The 22,450-nt window shown below is 39.1% G+C and overlaps 1 protein-coding gene across 6 annotated transcripts in view; it reads right to left on the reverse strand.

Annotated features, from left to right (window-relative positions):
• Positions 1-732: 732 nt before the first annotated feature.
• Positions 733-22,450, reverse strand: part of RNF111 (ring finger protein 111) — a 41,898-nt gene continuing 20,180 nt past the window's right edge. For 3 of the 6 annotated variants that reach the window (XM_071568107.1, XM_071568102.1, XM_071568108.1), the window contains exons 4-14: positions 21,349-21,506; positions 18,555-18,752; positions 17,401-17,720; positions 16,249-16,504; positions 14,705-15,056; positions 12,443-12,568; positions 11,665-11,791; positions 4,549-4,641; positions 3,525-3,620; positions 2,527-2,654; positions 733-2,015 (exon numbers count right to left, since the gene is read on the reverse strand). In XM_071568107.1, coding sequence (XP_071424208.1) covers positions 1,898-2,015; positions 2,527-2,654; positions 3,525-3,620; positions 4,549-4,641; positions 11,665-11,791; positions 12,443-12,568; positions 14,705-15,056; positions 16,249-16,504; positions 17,401-17,720; positions 18,555-18,752; positions 21,349-21,506 — 1,972 coding nt within the window. In that variant the 3' untranslated portion in view covers positions 733-1,897. The remainder of the gene's footprint in view (positions 2,016-2,526; positions 2,655-3,524; positions 3,621-4,548; positions 4,642-11,664; positions 11,792-12,442; positions 12,569-14,704; positions 15,057-16,248; positions 16,505-17,400; positions 17,721-18,554; positions 18,753-21,348; positions 21,507-22,450) is intronic. The other 3 variants (XM_071568105.1, XM_071568103.1, XM_071568104.1) reach the window with 3 other exon arrangements.

Below are 22,450 nucleotides of genomic sequence, written 5' to 3' on the forward strand. Positions count from 1 at the left end.
GTTCAGCTTGAAAAGGTCCACCTATCACATATGCTGGAATAAAATTCCTTTCCACTTAAAGCCTCAGTGCCAGAGGTGTGAAGTTTGTTGCCAGAAAAAAAAAAAAGAAAAAAAAAAGGAAGCCGCTTTAACCAGACAGAAACAGGCATCAAATTAGATAAGGTAATATTTATAAATGGATCATTTTTTAGTGTAAACATAACAGTTCATCTTCTAGATTTACTGTAAACCATTGTACACAATCTGATTATGAAAGACAAAGACAAGAGAAACTGAAGGTATTTATTATTCAATCCACTTACAAAGCAGGTGGCTTAATGCAAGCTCATTGCCATGTTTATCTCTGATCCCCAAGGAACACCTTTCCCAAAGTGACAGAAATATTGTCTCAATGTTTTTGCACATTTGCATTTTGCAATGTTGAGCACATTTAAATAAACTATAATCTATTATTTGTCAAAGAATGTTGAGGAGCAACTTGAATCCTGATGTGGATTAAAACCTTCTCCAAAGGCAAAATGTTAGTACATTATAACTTAATTCTATATACTATATTATGCAGCAAATCTTAACTATAGAAAATATTTCAATCAGTGATGGACTGTTGGGAATTTATAAAGAGGGAATCTATGATCAAGGCAAAAACTAGGTAACCACATAATTTATGTCTCAGTTTCTACAGAAATTTACAGGCTTTCAATTTACTAATGAAAAATAAAAACAAGAGACAAGTGGATTTAGCTAACTTTATTAACTTTAAATCTAATAAAAATCCCAAGACAAGCCTGGAATCCTTAGAAATTCTATGAATGCATGTATATAAACCCAAACAGAAACCCTGCAGCTTTAAGTCCTTACTGAATGGTTTTATATTAAAAAAACCACAAACCAACAACAAAACCCAAACAGCAACAACAACAAAAAGAAAAAAACAAAAAACAATCCTCAATGTGCGCAGATACTTCAACTTAAGTTAGCAGAAGACCAAAGAGATTCTAAGTTCTTTTTCCATTTCCCTAATAATTCTTTCAGTCTGCAAGTATCTACAATCCAGCTAACTGAAATCAACATTTAGTGTTCACTAGAGCTGTTTCACAGCAGCATATATTTAAGTTAGGGATTCAAATTTCTAGACATAGAAGAAAATGATAAATACAATCTGAACAGCAGTCTAAATGTTTAATATTGACATTCAAATATATCTGCATTGTGCTGAAATTTTAAAAACAAACACAAAAATCTGATCAGACAAACTCTGGTGATGAGTATGCTATATGTATCAGTCAAACTGAATATAGGTCATATTCTGTTCCCAGTATTAAGGATGTTATTTGACTCAGAACTGATATTGTAAATATACAGCAGCCATTTTTTCCTAATTAAGGAATGTCTCAATACATAATATTATCCTTTTCTAGATGATCTTTATACATTTAAACTAAAATATATGATCGATTAAATTAAGGAGTTCGAGGTTAGTAATGAGTAAAATCATTTTTTCAAAGCTTGATACTACATAAAACAAACCAAAAAAAGAGACCACACAATTCTACTTACTAAAGCAGCTAATCTTGCCTGCAAGTTTGGGGTCACAAAGCCCATAATATGTGCAAACAAATGCAATACAAGGAACCATGCAAAAATACAGTAATGAATTTAAAGGAAAAAAATGTAAAACCTAAAAAAAAAAATTAAAAAAATTTATAAATACACTGAAACTCAACTGTCTTCTACATAAACTGTAGGTCTAGCATTAGTTGTACCATGTAGCAGAGCCAGCACTCTAAGGTTCAATGCTTCCAAATCTGCGCAGGTAAGTCATGCCATCTTTGGTTGACTGCAGTACCAGGAAGGATGAGAGGGAGCGAGTGGAGGACAAGAGTTCTGGAAAGCAGTGTCAACTTTCACTAGGCAGCTGAGCCTCAATGTCCACTCTGCAAATGGGGCACTTCTTGTTGGTGATCAACCACTGATCTACACAGACTTGGTGGAAAAGGTGCATACAAGGAAGGCGCCTGTCAGAACAGAGAAACACCAGTGTTAGTGCAGCATTTCCAGATCAACACACACTGGACAGAGCCCAACAGGGGGTTCCTGCTGAGGGCTGTTCTTTCTGCAGGTGCCTGTTTTCCCCCAGGTTTTACAGCCTGTCCAGTTGAACCTCCATTCTGTGTAGTTTCAAGAAGAAATGGGTATGGGCAATGAAGTCAAGGACCAACTGGCTTCTGCTGTATTAGACTGATTTAAATCTGTTATAGCTTAAGTAGCACTAGTTCAGAAAAACTAAAAGTGACAGTCCTGATTAATTCAGGGTATCAGCTTAGGCTCATGTTGTAACACAGGCAATCAACTTTAAGAGACTGTAATAAAATAACCTACATTTCACCTAAAGACAATACAGACTGAACAATGTGTGTTTGCAACTGCAACTTGTTCCATTTCACCAGTTCAGTGACAGACAGTGGTTGAGTGCACTGTGCCAGAACAGTTAACATCACATTCTGATTGATACTCAGTGTTATTTACCTTACATCTTCACCTTCCTCCAATATAGACAAACAGATGGTACACTTTTCCTCTGTGTCTTCCTCTGTTCCTTCCTCCCCATCTTGTTTGCAGTGCAGTTTCCTCTGTGAGAACCAATCAGTTGTTACCTTATTAGTAGAGATGACATTATTGACAAACTGAGTAAAATCTGTTTTTGATACATATTCAACAAGTAATTCTTTGAAAACATTTTGTAATATTTATTCAAATGTATGTGAACCAAAATGAATCAAGAATCAGCACTTGGAACAAAACCTAGACATTTCAGACTTAACTAGTGCTAACTGTGAAGGTCTGCAGGACTGTGAATGTATTAATTTCATGTGCTGCAATCAGTCCTTTTACTTATTGTCTATGTATCAATCTCTTGATTTCATTCATGTAGAAGGAAAAAAAATCCTTTCAAACCTAGTAGCTTATGCCACTAACTATTAAGTGTAAAAAAACTATATATCCATGTGGATGGGATTCTATATTATCATACACTACATTCCAATTGAAAGAATCTCAGTTGTCAAAATTATGTGTCATATTCAAAACTTCCAGTGTCCCAGTAATGTGATCAGAGTAAAGGTTAATTTGATATATACCAAGCAAGTAAGCATCAGGAACAATTTACTGCAAAAAATAAAGACTTAATTACTTCATGAGTTCCCACTGAAGTCTGTTGACAATTTTGCTATTACCAGTAGTTATTTCAGTGCTCACAAGGCTACTCGTAACAGCTGGACAAGTTAATTCATCATATCAAACCACTTTTGTTTATCACATTACAGGAGCTCTTTATCTAAGGAACAAATTTTAAGTTTTCCTTGGGAAAGAAGTGGCATTGTAAGCTTTGCTTACAGTCCTTGAAACCTCATAGACAAAACATGCACTCCTTGAAGCTGACACTTCTGCAGATTTAAGCTAACCATAAACATTATTACATGTTGAAAGAACTATTATAGACAGGCCACAGCTTGAGAAATCCTCACCTTTTTGTACTTATGTGGATATGTGCATCTTTCTATAGTTCCCTGTGTTGCTCCACGATTAACGTTGCCTAATCGCTCTTCCAAGTGAATCAGCTCCTAAAAATCATGAAGGAATAAACAGTGTAAAAACTGTTACTTAACTGCCTTGAGTAAATATTAATTTTATTCTAACCCATTTCCAGTTTTAGAATGACAAGCTCTTATTTCCCACCTTACTCAAATACAGGCAAAGACAAAAAGAGTATGTTGTGTGGGAAAACTGAAGGGCTTCTGAGGCAAAACCCACACAACACTGCCTGGTATTTTAAGTTATAGGGAAACATTATTTTACTACTAAAAAATTAGAACTTTTTTGTCAGCTAGGAATGGTTATCAGTATGTTCACATGTATTTTTGTGTTTAATGAGGAAAAAGCAATTAAAATACGCTATGTAAATATTTGCTTTCTAACAGTCATTAAGGCTAGAAGAATAAAAAAGTGGCTTAAATTGAAATCCAATGACTGATTTATTTTTCTCCAGCAATGAGTTTGTTAGAACCATGAGATGTCACTGAAGAGGTTTTCAGTGGACTAGGTCATTAACTCTCTGCATCTGATACCTTTTATTTTCTCCTGTTTTGCTTTCTTCACTCCATTTCAATTCCTGCACTCCATAGTAGGACAGCACTGTTAAAGCTGCCAAGCTTCAACCCCACCAGGAGGATTCTGGCACAGTTACTGAGACACCACTACCCTCTACCAGCGTATCATGTGAATACTCTGCCCTACTAGTGGGTGGTGGGCAGAGCAAGATGTACTGTCAGTTAATAAGCCCCTAAGCCTGCACTGTCCAGGGCACCTCTGATTCTGCCTGCTCAATGTGCTTTTGTTCCAGTTCATCATGGTGAGGGCATTCCACAAATAAAGGGTATTTGCTTTATGATTCTTTTATAACTATATATCAAACTAGCTCTACCATATAACCCTCCCCATATTCCCTCATGACATATTTTGACATATATCTAGTTTTTTTCTATTACAAACCTCAAAATTGCCCCTGAAAGGGCCTCTGAATGATGTTCCATCCAATCCCGATGAAATGTAACGGATGTGAGGGTAGCCCGCCATGTCTGGTACCTATTCAAACAGCAGACGTTCAGTTAAACCTATTCACAACAGTGTCAGTATTTTCCTGTTCACTTCACAAGATTTAAGTTCCTTTTGCTTTCATTGAATCACTTATTATTTATACTCCTCAGCCTGAGCATACAGGTCCAACCACAGCACAACACACCACTCTGAGCCCTCTACACTTAAGCAGGATCAAAACAGGAGTGAGACCAGATCTTCCATTATCTCTCCACATCTGCATTACATACTGCTTGGACTCAATTCTCAAAATCTCAAACTATATTGTATAAACCACCCTAAATATCTAGCTATTTTTGTAAACAGAACACCCAACAGCTACAAATGAAGTTATGAAAAGGACTTGCTATAGATTTTCAAATGTACATTTTTGGTACTACAGAAGAAACAAGGCTAATACTCAGTCTGGAAAAAACAGCCAACATTCTTATCTTACCCAGAACAACAGAACATCCTCAGACACACTTCATAATGAGAGACAGGTAAAAATTACCACTCAAAACTTACATCTAAAGTCACAGGTAACTCTACACACACTCCATATTCAAGCATCCACTGCATTCACTGACCTCTTTGCATATTAAGGGATATAAGCAGAGAACACAATACTGGTGTCCAGTGCTGTATCCCACAGGCCCCTCAAGCACCAGCACTTTCCATACTGAAAGGCTGAAAGGCAGTTACCATCCCAGGGACCACCTTCACAGCAGGACTTTGCATTCCATTTGTACCCCAGCAAGATGGGTGAATAATGGCATCAAGTTTTTGTCAGAAACACACCAGCAGCAATCTCTAATAACAGGTGAAGAAAGCCCCAAACGCAGATGATCAGAAGACTCAGTTTACTTAACCCCACAGAGAGTGCACTGCATGTGGAAATAACATTAAGACTTGAGTTCTATCTTCCTTTCTGTGCTATCAGCTGATAATGTCTCTGCTGCTGCACCCGACAGCTCAAAATTCATCTTGTGAGCCTGTCAACAAGTCAGATACCTCAGATATTATTAATGAAGTCTGGTATTCACGTGTGGCTTTTCTTTCCAGCAGACCCTTTGAAGCTCAACATATATATAACATATATAATGAATGAATGCACAGGCCTAGACAGACCTACTCACATCACAGAACAGACCAATAAGCTGCCTTTCCATAGTTTTCAAATCCAGTGTCGTAACTACAAGCTGACAGGGATAGAAAAGATTTTTCTGCTCTAAATAATTTTTTTTCCAGAAAAGAAATGCAGAATCTGATTATTTTAAAGCAGTTTACATGGTGCTTGTTAAATGACCATAACATAGTGCCAGCAGGAGCCACAGATGCAGCCACAACAGTAGTTGTAAGTTACAACAAATCAGAGTAATAAAAGCTGAAGATGATATTCATGTGCATATCTAAACATTTCACATAAGTAGTATCTGTTGGTGTCATGGGTTTTACTATTTGACAGTATAAACTGTGGCTGTAACAAAGGAAATTTGGGAGAGTGGATTAAAATATGCTAATTGGTAAAAACTACATTGTGGGAATCTGTCTCAGATAATCAGGGATTTCTGATTCATGCTGCATTTAAGCATGGAATTCCAATTACAGAAAACATATTTCAAGAACTAGGTCACTCCTTCACACTGAACATGTTTACTGTCCCAGGTTTTCACTGGGCACAGACCTCTCTGGCATCATTTGGCAGTTTCTATTGCCTGTTATTACACTGTGAACCAGTTCCTACCACTCAGAGGAAAGGAAACTCCTGACAAAAACTAACCCAACTCTCAGAAGTAATTTTCACTTGGAGTTTTTTGTGTTGACCATGATTTGAAAACAGTCTTTTGGAAAACAAGGCATCTGCTAGTGCAGATCCTGCATCCTTACAGGAGCTGCAAAGTCACAGATGTGACTCTGCAAAGGTACCTGAACACACATTCTGCACAGGCTCTTTTATAAAATACCATGTGAGCACAGTTTATATTCCTGGCCAAATAAAACACTACGTTGAAAAAACATCTCTAAGAAAAAAACCCAGTTCTTTTACACCTGAGGAATAAGCAGTCTGCTAATACAGCAAGATTTTAACCAAGTACATTTGTGATACAAGATGGAGAAAAGATGGGCAAGAGAGAACTATCACTAATGCCCAACTACAGTCTTACTAAAATAAAATCCCTTTGAAAATTACTATCAAGCTTCAAATGCAAAAAGATTTCAGCTCTCTCAAAACAGCTTCACACACAAATGGAAGTTTGTTTTTAGTAGGTTCTCATATTGAACATAAAAAAAAAACAGGAAAGGTTTAAAGTTGATGAAGAATGCAAGCAGTTGAAGGTCATGCCAGTCTGCACGAAGTGCCTGTATGATTGTATGTGTTCTTTTGGATACAGTCAAATTAAAATATATACTTTAAAGCAATGTACTCTGCACCTACAAATTCCAGTACAAGTTTGCCAAGAACTCTTTTTCCTGTAGAGCAATTATCATCTGTTTCTGGTTTTGCACTTTCTATTGACACTTCCCTAACCACAAAAATTTGCAGCAACTAAAAGAATTCAAGGCCAAGTCTGAACTGTTTACAACACAAACGTTCTGAGACAGTTTCGAACAGCTAAACTGCAGGGAAAGTTTCCTTCCTTGCTACCCTCCTTTAAACACCCTCTGCCTTTGCAGGATCTTTCTGCTTTTCAGCTGCAACAGTCAGGGCAGAGATTCTTCCACTGGCTGGTTCTATTTATCTTGTCCATCCCAACCTGCTATGCCACATTTCATCACATTAAGTATGATCTTCACTCACATTAAAACAAATTCCAACAGTAAGCTTGTGCTCAACTACTATCAAATCTGAAAAAGTAGTAAAGCAAATCAATTAATGTCTTAATAAGCCAAATTCAAACAAGGAAAAACTGCTATTTTCATAGAGAGACACTGTGTGAGGCAACAAGCAACCCCTGCTGCACAGATAAAATCCAGCTGTACCTGTGTCTGAGGGGAACACAAACTGAGTGCTCTTCAAAAGCCTTATTCTACAAAAAACAGTAATTCATCTTTATAGTAAGAAAAAAAAGTAGAAGCTGTCCAACAAAAGTCCATTTTCTTGAAAAATGCAATTGTATTTGATGCAGCTAATCAAGGGTAACCTAAACTTCATCTTGAACTACTATTACTACATTAAATTACAGCCTGAAGTGTTCAGATCTGTTACAGAAAGTTTCTTTGCTTTTTTGGTGCAGAACAGCTGCATCTCTTAGACCTGCAATACCTGCATGTTTGCCCTCTGAGCACCAGTATCTGACCAGCACACACCCACCATACTGAGCTGAGACCCCACTGGCCTGGATGGCCAAACCCCTCCTGATTTTTACAACTAAGTGTAGAGATGACCTCACCCACTCTGAATCATTCAGCAGGTAAAGAACAGAACACTAAGGCTCTCCTACAGAGGAAAACACTCCATGCCCCTAAAATTCCCATTTAACAGGACACTGTTCAAAGAACAGAAGAAGCTGGAGTCAATAGAATGGAACAGCACACCCCATATGCTAATTCTCTGCTTAACTACAGGTAGCTGAAACAATTTAAGAAGCATGTGGATAGTCCGCATTATTTAAGAGATATTTAATAAAACAGAAACAGAACTAAAAAAAAACAACACAAAACCCCCTCCAACAAAACACCACAAAAAACACTCATCAGCAAATCCCACTGCTAACCACAATATGATCTGAAAACTGTACCTATGGTAGTCAGAACTGTGGCTCGTATGTAGTTCATTATGAAAATGTCATGTTCCTACCAACATCCGTGTCAGCTTATTAAATTAGAGAAATTGCCATCCTGTCCCCCCAGATGTGGTAACTGGTGCAGGGCACTCAGAGTCAAAAAGCCTTTCATCAACAGTGCCAAAAATGCAGCCACAGGCAGTCACAGTAAACAGAAATTGAAGTGGCCTCTAACAACAAATACTGCCGTCAGGGAGGAACAGAGGGAGAGATAAAAAGCCTTTGTCTCCTGTGTCCTTCTTGTCTGATGGTTCATTAGTTTTGCCATGCATTGATCCTCACTTGAGTCTTCCTAGAAATGATCAAGGTAGCAGAATGGATATTTGCCCAGAATGGTCTTCATCTGACAGATCTTTCCTCAGCACAAACACAACATTAAAACAGTAACAGTGGAAACACAACCTACTCTAAGCCACAGTCACACTCAAAGTAATTGTGTTAAATCAAGGAGGGCAGCAAGCTCTTCCTAACTGCTTTTAATCTAGGACTCCTCCAGAAGCAACATTTAAACAGGTAGAAGTTCCTTCACCCAAGCCAGTAGAAAAGGAAATTTGTTTCCCCAACCCTCTATTTGGACTGTCAGAGCTGCTGAACACTGGTTATCTTCCCCCACATACCTTTATCATTTTGTCTCCCTGAGGATTAAACTGCAATCTGCATTCCAGCACTGACTAGATGAGGATTAGGTTATCTGCACCCAATTAAAATCAGAGACCGATATATCAGAGTCGTAATGTCATTAAAGGCCAATTAATCATTATGTCCTTTACAGTCTGGTGATAGTTCAAAGGTTTTTAGACTCCACAGAAGAAATCCACAGTGCCACCAGGGCTTGATGACATTTTAGAAAGTGGACTCAACACTAAGCAAATTTCTAGGTGAGCAACTGCAGCCATTACTTAGAAAAAGACAACCCTCACTTAAAAAAAACCCCAAAACCCAAAAAAAGAACAGCAGCAGTTTATGACATCTGCATCAGACATTACTAATGGGCCAAAGAAATTTCTACTCAGTACTCTCTGCACTTAGAGGAAGAAGAACACACTCCTCAGAACATCAGCCACTGAGCAGAGGGACTCCACCCACAGGGCAGCCTGTGCCCTCCAGCCCCTGTTCCTACAGTTACAATGAAAAAACCAAAGAGGTGGCAGCTGCACTTCATCTGATGCCTTTTATAGCACTTTGGTTTAACTTTGTTAGATGAAAACCTCCACTGATTACCTGCTCTCTATTCAAAATCAATTCTGCTGACATATCCACTGTCTCTCACATACATGCAAATGAAAATTTTGACTTTCATTATTGCCATAGAAGGGGTGGAATCATCAAAAGGCATTTGTAATGCTTTGAACTTGTATATATAACTTCTAGGGTGCTGTAACCTGCCTGTGCTCTTCTACTGTGTGTAGTCTGAATACACTTAAAACTAGTCAGAGACTCAACACTTCAAAGTCATAACACTCCATCTGATCACAGCAAGGTTCAAGCCAGACCCAAACACTGGAGGAAGTGCTGCTTCCAGCAGTCTGTTCACAATAAAACAGTCAGTACAGTGTGTACAAGTTGAAGAATCTTATTTCACCTGCCACTTTTACCAATTAGAAACAGCAGTTACTGAGCTCAAGGGCAATGGTCCCTAAAATATTTTATCAGAGAACCTTCAGAAGTACTTCCTATCACAGCTTTTTTCTGTTCTACTGCTAAAAAGACAACAGTGGGATCCCAACTACTTGCTTATGTAACATTTTAGCTCTAGGAATACCCCAATTGAAGTTAAAATGCAATTAAAAGTTTCTCATCACAGTGTAATAAAAGGATCATCTGAAGTTTCTAGAAACTTCACAGGAATAATGGAAGTAAATCCTGAAGCTGACTCATTAGCCTTGACAGAAAATGAGCTAAACCAGGCATATTTATCTTGCTGCCTCCTAATGCAGTTGCAGTTCCCTAAAGTATTAGGAGGGCCCTTTGTCTTTGGGAATCTAAAGCAACTGATGTTACCTGTTCTAGCACAACACATGAAATAAATGCAAGGAGATAAACCAGTTTTCATCCACCTGAAAAACCAGACACCAAACTGAAGAATGCAGAAAATCTTCACTTGATTGATGATGCACAGGAGATAAGGTTATGCAGTAAGAACTTTGTTGGCTGCATTAAAATACCAAATTCTACAGACTGCTTTAGAAAAATCTGTGGCAACTATGCAAGATGGGCATCAGTGAATTACCAACCCTCATAACAGGGAAGTACTCAAGGATTATCATGTTTGTCAGTCAGAGTGAGGAATGACCAATGTAAGACCACATTGAAAACACTACAGTTTGGTTGAAAATGTACAGGTCAATCCCCAGATGTCTATTCAGGCAACTAACTGAGGAATTTTGGAAACATGAGACTTGCAGGGGTATTTTTATTATAATTTTAGTGTTTGTTTACAGATGAACTCACAATTTTGATTAGATTATCTAGCTTTAGGAGGATTAAATATTATTGGTTCACCACACAATACCACACAGAAACACTAAACTTACTCTGTTAAACTAAAGTTTGTCTCTATGAATTTTCAGGAAACAAAACTTAGAAAAACTTGAAATAAACCTACAAACTTTCCCTCAAAACTAACTCTGTAACAACACAAAATATATGCTGGCTTGTTTTGGTCTTCTACTGTAGATTAAAGTGTTACATTAAAGTGTTACATATAACAAGAGATTAGCTTACCCTCACACTTCCTGTTGCTTATAACACTTCATACTACAAAATCATATACTTTATCACATGAATTCATGTTGATGAATAACAAATAGTATTTGAAAACAATCAAATCTCTAGATGGAATTCTAGTTGTGCTAAATATACACCTTAAAACAAAACCATCAGTACTAATTCTCATGCACTGGTTGGAAAGTTGGTACCTTTAACAATCCAAAACTACATAAAGAAGAACCTGAACTTTAAACATCAGATGCAGAGGGTCAATGCATTGCAATGCAAGTGACAATTTAGTTGCAGTATGTTTCGTTTTACAAGAGCTGAAGTTAGAAATGCTGATGTCCTATCCTGTTTTAGCACACAGTGAGTCTGTTCAAGCTTCCCAGGCTGGCTGAAACACACAGACAGACACAGCGAGGTATTCTCTCCTTCAGCTGAAGCACTTTGCAGCAGTGTACACATGTCCAGTTTTCCTGACAAACAATTACAATGAGCACTGACTTTAACTTTTTATAAGCTGTGTCCTTACCATTAGAGGCAGAGCCCCTATTTGCAGGTGATGAAGTCGAGGAGGGGCGTGGTAGTGGGCCAGGTGGGGATGCAAAGGCCCTGGAGGGTAGGTAGCTGCAGTCACACCAGCTTCAATTCCCAGTTCCCTGTCACGCAAAGGAAAGAGGCATTACAGGAAAGGTACATCTTGCCCCCAAATACAATTCCATTGCTTTGGACAGCCTACAGCCCAGCACAGCTACAGCAACAGGTTTATGCAAGGATTTTTCTTTTTAACCTTATTTAAACTTTGCTAAAGACATTCTACCCTAAATAACAGTTCTTTTAAAATCAGATGTGAAGATTTATTATGAAAAATCAGTTGAGATGACTCCACATTTGTAGTGCCCAGGAATACTATCTATGTGGAGACTTGTCTGCAGCATGTGCAGTGGGAACAGCAGCTGCTAAGCATGCACCTCTTCCCTAATAGCCCAAAGTATATTTTTTTAAATAATAAATATATTGTTGAACTCAAGTGCATGCTTTCTAAGTGGGCCTGATGCAATTTTGAATAAGTTCAGACAAAGGGGAAAGAATAATACTAGTTCATAACTGAAATCCAAGCCTCTAGAAAATGCTAGAAATATATTTAAGACATTGAGTACTCAAAGCACTATTTCAAAGCCACATCAACATCTACAAATTTTAAGCTATAGGTGCATGCAGCACTTTTTAAAATCACAGCCAGCATTATCAGCACATTATGGTCTTCTGTCCCCAGTCCCAAAGAGCTAAAATAGTGTCTGATTACTAACCAGGCAGATCTCTCTGGAGCTTGGCGAGGATGGGAAGACATAGTCTGAGGCACATGAATGTGATGCCCATGCCCATAATTGGGATGCATTCTGTGAGGATGCGGAGGAGGCCGCTCATGAGCACGTCTAAACAACATAAACCAGCAACAGTTATTGTCACGTTCTTGTTACTACCAAGACAGCAACACTCATAACCAAAATGTTACAGACTGATTTACTGCAATGCCTTTAAAATAAGAAACTCCCTATGCAGTGTTTTAATTTCAGCTTTAAATATAACTTAGAAACTAACTGTAGCACAGATTTCATATGCAAAACCAAAGGCAGCTTCAGCTGCAAGGATCTGTTCTCCACTCAGCAGACATGACTCCAGAAAGGCTGACAAAGTTTAACCCAAACCTCACACAGCAGGGACAAAAGCCACAATTTAAAAAAACCCCAAATCCCAATCCCATAGCAAAACAACTTCCACAGCTATATGAAACTTCAATGTCATTAGGCTCATTTTCCCTAAAAAAGTCTTAATCTAAAAGAAACATATTTAAATTACAGAAATAATTTATAAATGTAACATTACCAGACTGTCCACCCCATAGTTTCTATATAAAGTGGGTACTCAGATTTAAAGCAAACAGAAAGCCCATACATTGTACAGATGCAGGGCATCCTCACACACTGCTGCCTTCTGCACATTTTATGGCTGATTCCAAGACCCCAAGAAGTTACAGCTGTTGCATGCACAGCTGATCCATGACAGTGAGAAGAGGACTCTAACTGTTCTCTATTTCCAATCCTGAAAAGTCCTACACTGTCAGACAGAAGGGAAACAAGCTTGACCATCCCTTGGGTTATTTGTCGAAATGAAGAGGGAAACAATGTGTTAGGAACATGTGGAGATTCTGGGTCACAGAACTGAAGGAGCCACAAGCCTGTTGGCAGTCTCAAGTCTGTGCTCAATAACAGCAAATATACACAAGTTTCTGGCTGTCAGAGTATAACCTGATTTATACGAGGTTGGGCCAAGACACCTACAAGATTGATTTTGCATGTAATTTGTATGAAGATTAGAGGGGAAAAGGAGGACCAAGGGCAGAACAATTCCATACGATTCCAAACCAGAACTATAGAGGACATATGTCACTGAGCACTGTCTGATCCAAGACTGACATTCTCCCTGAAGTCACTAACAAAAAACCTACTATCAACATCTGACTACAATTTCTATACATAGAAAGGAAATTCACTACACTAAGAAATGCCAATTTTCACAGTTCCAAGCCCCAAATGACTGGAAGATTTCCAGATCTGGTAAGATAGTTGCCACTATTATTTTTCCTTAAATATCTTGCTGCCTTCACAGTCACTGCCTGGTCTGTCATGTGCCATTTGTGAGCAGTTACTGCCTATAGACATTTTTATAAATAACCTGGAAACTGCCTCAAAAGTTGCAGCTAAAGCAAAATTCTCTTCAAGCATTAACTTCTAAATGAGTTTTAGATTACTTACAAGCAAAATTTGTATAACAAAGTTAGAAGCAAAAACTAGAGAGCTCATTCTTGAAATTCTCTTGGATATTCAAATGTGTTATATCCAGAATTAAAGTAACTTCAGTTACTCTGTGATTAAACACTAAGCTACTACTGATCTGCTATCTGTTGATACTTGTGTAAGGACTCTAGTTAAGCAACAACAGTAGCATATCTTAATATCACCAAAGCTACATCCCAACATTGCATATCTGTATGAGAATGTGATCGATGTCCTACTCCTCTTCTAAAGACATAAAGGCATAGTAAAGATATGCAGATATCTAATCAGAATTAAACCTGGTAAAGTCTCTTATGATAAACTGTTCATTTTATTTTACAGCATTAGTTAGGTAAAAAGAATTTCAACAGCATCAACAAGGCAAAACATGTTGTCAAGAACACATTTGAATGGAGCTTATGATGTACTTTCTAGGCTGTCAAGCTTGAAAAGGAATTCCTGCTTGTTACCTACAGGATGCATAATGGGCAAGAGACACAGAAGCTCCCCTTGTCTTCCCTGCCTTACCTGGAGACACTACTGGGAGACGTAACGCAGCAGGTTCACTCTTAACACTCATGCGGCTGTGACGACAGGTAAAGACCCTTCTTACCATGGTTTAACACTAACAGTTCCTAACCACGCAATTAACAGTTTGAGATTCACATCATTTTACAAACCTGAGGGGAACGAATTATATGTTTAGATATTGTTCTGAGTACATTTGTGACATACGTTGGGTGTTGCATCATCCTTCTTCTCTGGACCTCCATCCTCTGGATCACTTCATGAGGGTGTAGCCTCTGTGCCGTAGGGGCTGTTGCAGGGATGTGATGGGATATAGGCTGGTGTGTTGCAGGAAGATGCTGTGGTATTGGAGCAGCTGCACTGGCTAAAGGATGAGTTGGTGGTGGAGGTGGAACAGGATGAGAAGATGCATGAGAGGAAATTGAAGGATGGAAGGGATGCACTGGATGAGGGATAACATAATCTACTTGAGGTGGAGGTTGAGGCTGTGGAGGAGGATTTCCATGAGAATGAGGACATGCAGAAGCTTGATGGTGAAGAGGTCTGGTCAAGGAAGCATCTGCAATGAAAACATCATGTGCTTTTAATTTGGTCAGTAGCAGGTTTTGATTTAAACTTATTTCAAGAAGTATCTTCACACAGGTGCTTCAGAATTATTGCACCAGTTTGAACATGGGAACACATGGTTACACAATTCTTAAACATAAGGATATACCCTAGAAAAAACCTGCATTTTCTGCAGCCATTTGCCAGCACTGGCGAAAATAAATCAAAAAATAAAAGTCTGTGTGACATACACTGAGAAAGATACATAGAATGGTTTGGTTTGTGTTGGAAGGGACCTTAAATTTATCAACTAGTTCCAACACTCCTGCCGTGGCTGTCCAGCCTGGCCTTGAACACTTCCAGGGATGGGACATCAACTGCTTCCCTGGGCAATCTGTGCCAATCCCTCACCACTCTCACAGGAAAGAATTTCTTTCATATATCCAACCTAACCCTACTCTCTTTCAGTTTGAAGCCATTCACCTTTGTCCTGTCACTACAAGCCCTTGTCAGAAGTCCATCTCCAGCTCTCTTGGAGCCCCTTAAGACACTGAAAGGCTGCATTAAGGTCACCCCATCGCCTTTTCTTCCCTAGCCTGAACAATTCCAACTCTCTCAGCCTGTCCTCATAGCAGAGCTGCTCCAGCCCTCTGACAGTCTTCATGGCTCTCCTCCAGACTTGCTACAAGTCTATGTCCTTGTGCTGAGGAGCCCAAACCTGGATACGGTACTCCAGGTGGAGTCTCATAAGAGCAGAGGTAGAGGGGGAGAATCCCCTCCCAACTTTATTCCTTGTTTGTTGTTTAACTTTTACAAGTTCAATCCTCACCCCTTTCCAAGTTCACTATTCTGCATAAACAAAACCAAAAGAAGAAATCACAATCAAACAAATGCATTGACTTTCTGAGCTTGCTAAAGCTGAACTCACTGAGGTATGGGACAGGGTAACAAACAAGGACAATAAAAGCCAGTGCTAGAATACAAAGGAGATGAAAAATATTTACATAATAAATACAGTCAAAGTCTCAATGTCGTAATGGTCACTCAGAAGAAAATATTTTAACTTTACCTTGATCCTGTTCAAATCCCCTGCACAAGGTTAACTGTTTCAATACACTTAGTTGCTAGGCCAGTTCTGAGATCAGTGCAAGCAGACAGTAAGGGTTTTCCCATGTTGTCAGGGAGGCTCTTCTGTCAGTACTTACAGGGAGAATGCATGTAATGCCGGCAGGAGGAGAGCGATGCCTGAGGAGGAGGTTGGGGCTGCGGCTGCGCCACGATGCTCGATCCGTACCCGTCTATGGCCATCGACTGGCTCGGGCCAGCCCCAGCCTGGTGCCCGTAGATCGTGGTTCGGGATGAGGAACCAGGACAGCAGGGATCAAAAGCAGATGTTCCATGGAAAGCACCACTTCCATGACTTCTTATACCGCTGCTGCTTAAGTCTACTGGCAAAGCCTGCTGCGTAAAGAAACCATCTTTGTTCAAGCAATTCTTCACACATTGAAAACAAAGTCACACTCAAATATCATGTTATAATAAATAAAAATTACTGTTACTGGGATCCAAATTTTTCAGTTTTAAGGTTTGACTCTGGAACATTCTTTAAATATGGTTAACATTTTTTATGCCTAAGTTCTTGCATCTGGTAAGAGACTAAATTCATTACACTCGATTCTGTTAAAAAACCCCAAACCAACCAACCAAAAACCCCCAATTAAACAAAAAAACCCCACCACAAACACTGATGGATAAATCAGTAAGTACACAGGAGCTACGTGCACTGAAATACTTGGATGTAAAACCTGCTTTTAGCATTTTAGTTGTGCCTGATGTATTACACTTCAAACAGGGATCAGATTGATAGTTCTGCATATTGTAAATTATGTTTGCACAGTTCTTTTTTATCACTGTACTGTTTTAAAGCTTCAATTTTCATTACTGAAAAAGCCTTTAAAAACTCAATGCTTTTAGAGGCACAACTCTTTTATACCTTTTATATACAGAACACGGGATGGTGTTTTTCTTCTCTCATAGCAGCTCAATTATCTGCTTTGCAAAACTGCTACGATGGGTAGAGTTATATCAAGGTACTTACGTGTGATTAAACAGTCACTATCATTTTATAGTCCTCAAGAGGTCAGCTGTCAAAGATTACTTGTAGAATTGTATCTTTCTATAAAATTTCACATTTTTGCATTCATATATTATGACTTAACTTCTCCCTTTAGCTCCCTTGCCCAATGCAGAGGAAGATATTTATTTCTAATTCAGCATCCTATTCTATCCTCTCCTATCTGTAACAGCTGGAAAGACCAAGTCCCCAGGTGTGACAGAGTCACAAGAATTGCACGTGCCTGGTCATGGTAAGTGGTGCCAGAACTGCTGCTTGCCCCGCACGGGGCAGGCACTGGGGGAGGCCTCTCCACAGGACAGCTGGAGTCACTGAACGACGGAGACAGCGGCACAGCCGGGTGAGGGGTGTGGTGGTGATGGTGGTGGTGCTGGAAGTGGTGGCCATGCTGCTGAAAGCAGCTGGTATGGGGGTGCCCCAGTGCATGATGAGTCTGTGAGGGTCCTCCACAAGGAGAATGCTGAGGGCAGCAGGATGGTAACCTTGGCATGGCCGGAGGGCCAGTTTCCAGTGTTGTATTGGATGCAGTTCTTCTTACATCATCTTGAAGAAAATTAATATTGAAGTGAAAGAAATTAGTAAAGCTGATCACTGTAAAGCAGTGCCTTAATATAAAAAAACCGTCAGTATTTCATGATTAAATACGTAACCAACGGAAAACCAGATCTAGACTAAACCAAAACACACTAAATACAAAAAAATAACACTTAGCTATGCCTGACAAATGAACCAAAACTGAATTGTTCACTGGAGAATGTGAACTGACACTTGCTTTATCCCACTAACTTAAGGCATGTTATCAGCAGGAAAGGAGGACAGATTCCCCCTGTGGTTAGTGAGCCTCAGAGAACTCAAAGTCCTGTGCACCTCTGCTGCACTCAGGGTTTTTGTCCCTCACCTCACTTGCACACAGGGCAGCCTTTTGTCTGATGTTATGGGTGCTACCTGCATATACAGCTGTTATATGTCTGTATCCATACAGGTCTGTATAAATGTGCTCCCACGGGAGGGATCTACAGGAGGTTCAAGGAATCTGTATAAAGCCTTCACTTCCTTACAACACATTAAAAAAGGCATCTCTAACACACAGCAATGGGAGATTTACTTCCCAGTGAACTACATTCCATCTCCTCAAAAAGCAAGGATGTGACTCATTACATATAACCAAATCATTCCAACAGGCAAAAGCAGAAAGCTCCAGCACAATTTCCTTTACCTTTGCGGAGAACTCAATGGTCTTTCTGAGATTCCTGCCCTCTCAACTTACTACTGTGATGCTGCAGTCCTGCCATTTAATCTAGAGAATGCTGATTAACTTCCTCTACCTTCCTTGTACTTGGAGGCAACACAACAGCTCAGGAAGTTCTTATTCTGTACCTCCAGCTAAAGTACCAGCAGTGCTGCCACTGGGCAGACTGGGAGTCGTCTCTGGGGCTGCAGAGGGCTGGCTGGTGGAGACGGTGGGAGCTGCATCAGAGGCCTGCTCTGAGGTAGAGGTGCTGGAACTGTGACTGGACGCGGAACTCACGACCTGCGGCTCCACTCGGGCTGACGTGGTTGGCACAACTGTTGGTTCTAGAGAAACAAAAAAGCTTTCATGTTTTTATGCTTTAAAAGTTACTGGGGTTTTTTTGTTGTTGTTGCTTTTGAATTATTTTACAAGATATTCTCAATTCTGGCCTTGCCAGAAGCTAAGAAAGTCATAACACAAAAGCCTGACAGGCACGAACCACAAAAGATAATTCTGTTTCACTTGGGTACACAAAGAAAATTAAAATTATCTTATTTTCTCTCTCATTTTTATTCTCAGCCAAATCTGACAGTCATATTTTATTTACTGAATAGAAAAACTACTAGAAAGGTTTAATTACTTTATGATGAAAACACTTGCTGAAATCTTTCATAAATCCACAGACAAACCACTCTATGATTAAGTATTCCCCTTGAAACTTTTTAATGCTGACAAAGAACAGAGAATCTTTTATATCACTCACCAAAACCAGCATAACATCTAAATTAGCAGTACAACTCCACAAACTTTAGTCATTCTAGATGCATAATACTAAAGCCTTTAGCAAGATAAACTTGGTTTCTAGTCTCAACACACCTTTATAAGCAGATTATCAGTAATTGTGACTTCTTTTAAAGTACAAACATGTTCATTTTATGTATTATTCTAGGAAATAAAAACTCTTGATAAATCTTGTCCTTTACTGGGTAATTGTAAAGAGGTTAAAATTTAACACTATACTTGGTGGCATAACTCAAATTTAGTTTTGAAAAAGTCTTTGACTGCAAGTTTGAAATTTCTCTCTAATTAATGACAAGGCAATGACATGACTAGGAACACAGGATACCATAAAAGGGAAGATTATCAGAAGCAGTTCAGGTTTTTTTAGTCAAAACGTCTGCATGGTTATCAGAGAAAAAAAAGCATCAAAAAACTTCAAATACTTCTCTTATACAAAAATCTCAAAATAAAATATGACTAGTTTTCAAGATTTTATATATCTAGTAGGAGTATAAGCAATTCAGCGAGCAAAGGAATAAATATATCTTCCCTCTTGCAAGTCTTCCAACTCATCACATTAAAAAAACATGACCTTATACCTACATTTATATTCCTTTGGTTTTCGATGTGGCATTCCAACATACAAATTTTATTTAAAGGCAAACACTTTGGGATAACTATATTAATGTTTAAATTCAGGAAAAACGGGAACTATATAGGACATGCATAGCCTACAATGATCAACAGTGCTCAAGTCTGAGTGTCAACAGCTTCCGAGCACACTCCTGCAGTCAAAATTCTCAGCTCCACCAGTCCCAGCTGCCCTGCCAGCCTGGGCCTGTTCACCATCACCCACATGGACAGTTCTGCTCCTCCCCACCAAAACCAATCAATCAATCTCAAACTACTAGCTAAGAGAAACTCGATTTCTCAACACACATCACAGACATTAATCCAGGAAGACAGATGGACATATGATCCTCATGCTCATGGAAGCAGCCAGCGAAGTACCTTTGAAGAAATCCGTAAAGTTGTGATAAACTGCACAGCTTCCTTGTAACAGTGTTAATTGAGAAGTTTTATTATTTTACATTAATTCACGTGTAAAATTTGATGCTTAAACTCAAAAATTGTATTCCTGAAATTCTGGAAGACTCACCTTAGAAAGGCATTTCCCCCAGGAGGCCGTAGAAACAACCAGTCTTAAATACACTCATTAAAGAAATAAAAGTTCATCCAGGAATGATATTTTTGAAAATAATTTAAGACCAAATTCTTTGAGTTTTAAGAGTAAAGCAATAGTAGCCTACACTCCTTCAACAACAGAGCTGTTGGGATGTTTCACAGTAAATCCATAAAGAATCTGTAAATCAACCCATCCTCTCCCTTAAAAATCATCCACCAATCAAAACTGTTCCCAGGCCTTTCCAGCTCTCCAACCCACTCCACAAATCAAGACAACATGAAGAGTAAGTTATTGCAAAATACCAGAGCCTGAAATGCACTCAGGGACAGAACCTCAACAGGACAAGACTTCTGTTAAAACATCACCAGTAACACGCACCCAAGAAATCCCCCAAACCATCACCATCAACAAAAAAATAAACGTGCAAAAACGTACATGAGCTACAGTTTTCCCTTCTCTCAACTTTTTGAATGTACCTGGAAGTTGCTCTTAAGATTTTCAGCAGGATCAAACTTAGTAAGTGCCAGCAGGTTTTAATGTTAGGAAAGCTTCAGAAACATAACACACTTTACTAGTTTAGGGTTGGGCTTTTTCTTTTTTAAATTATTTTTACTCCAAGGCCTGAAAGAATAGTGACTATTTCAAAGCATAGGCAACGATAGAGTTTCCTTTTATAGTGCTCTATTGAAGTAAGTGCGTATTTTTCAAGAAGTAGTTCCAACCTGCTCTGTAATTTCTGCCTGGTGAGTCAGCCCTCAGACACACACCCAAGGCAGCTTTGGAAGAAAAATTAGATCTAATAGACCCACTGGAAATGGCTAAACTTCTCATTCTAAAAGGAAGGCCACAGGAAGATTTTCAGGCTTGGGAATTAGACCTTCTCATAGAATGCTGCCTTATAACTGATGGAATTAGCTCCACTGCCCTTACAGTGATCACCCTGCCCCTGGCAAAGGAAGAGATTTCTGACTCACCATCCTCATCCACGGTGAGGTCCACGACCTCGGCCGCGCTCTGCCGCAGGGGCTGGATGACGGTGGAGACGCGGCTGCGGCCGCGCTGCTCCGGAGCCCGCGCTGAGCCCGAGCTCTGCCCCCAGTGCGATCTCGAGTGTCCCAGGGCGGAACGGGACCTTAAGGAAGGGGGACACCATAAGTATTGACCTACAGGCTGCCATTATTCATTCTTTTCTCCTCACGTTTAAGAAGCTGTTTGAAGTTGGGGGGGTTTTATCACTATAAAAGTGTTTTGTCACGCTGAAATAGCCCGTGACTCCATATTCACTGGGTATGTACGTACAACTGCTTTGCTTTAGCAGGTAACAGAAAATACCCAACACAGAGTTTAAAGGTCTTTAAACCATGCTCCACATACACGTAACTTGCAAAAATTTCACTGTGAAACACTACAACCATGGTCAGGACTCAATTACATCCAATGTTGTTTTAACTTTGTTAACAGTAGATGAAGAATCTCCAAATCCCACACTATTCCTAAGCAGTCTGAAACAGAAGCTCTATAAACAACAACAGAACTACAGACAACAAAAATTTGTAAGGAGGAAGTACTTTTGTATGTTAACTTGTGACAGATTATTTTCAGAATAATATTTTCAAATTTCCAGAACATCCTAAAAGTGCAAAATCTCTGGACTTCTCTTGCTAATATTATTTTGCTCCCCCTCCTTGAAGAGCAAATACAGCTTTATGTGATACTTAAACTAAAATGAAATGCAGCTTGAGAAGAGGAAATCATAACCCTGCAACCATATCTAAGGAAAGGAATGGTTTTATCTCTGTATAGTAACACTTAGCACCCAGTCTTTTCAATTTAGCCATATAAACCCAAACACTCAAAACAATGATCTTTGGAAATGTATCCCCTTTGTAGGATACAGTCTTTAGTTAAGGGAACAATATTTTTTTTTCATATTTACTATTTCATTCTCAAAAACTTTTGACTCTCCAGTATTTACACAAATTAAGTGGCTCTTATTTTCCACTTTGGAAAAACAATGTACTCAGACTTCAGAAATTTAGGAGAGGAAAATGTGAAGAAAAGGGAATGACTTAACTA

Source organism: Pithys albifrons, chromosome 13 (assembly GCF_047495875.1).
Source record: "Pithys albifrons albifrons isolate INPA30051 chromosome 13, PitAlb_v1, whole genome shotgun sequence".
NCBI classification, from domain to species: Eukaryota; Metazoa; Chordata; class Aves; order Passeriformes; family Thamnophilidae; genus Pithys; species Pithys albifrons.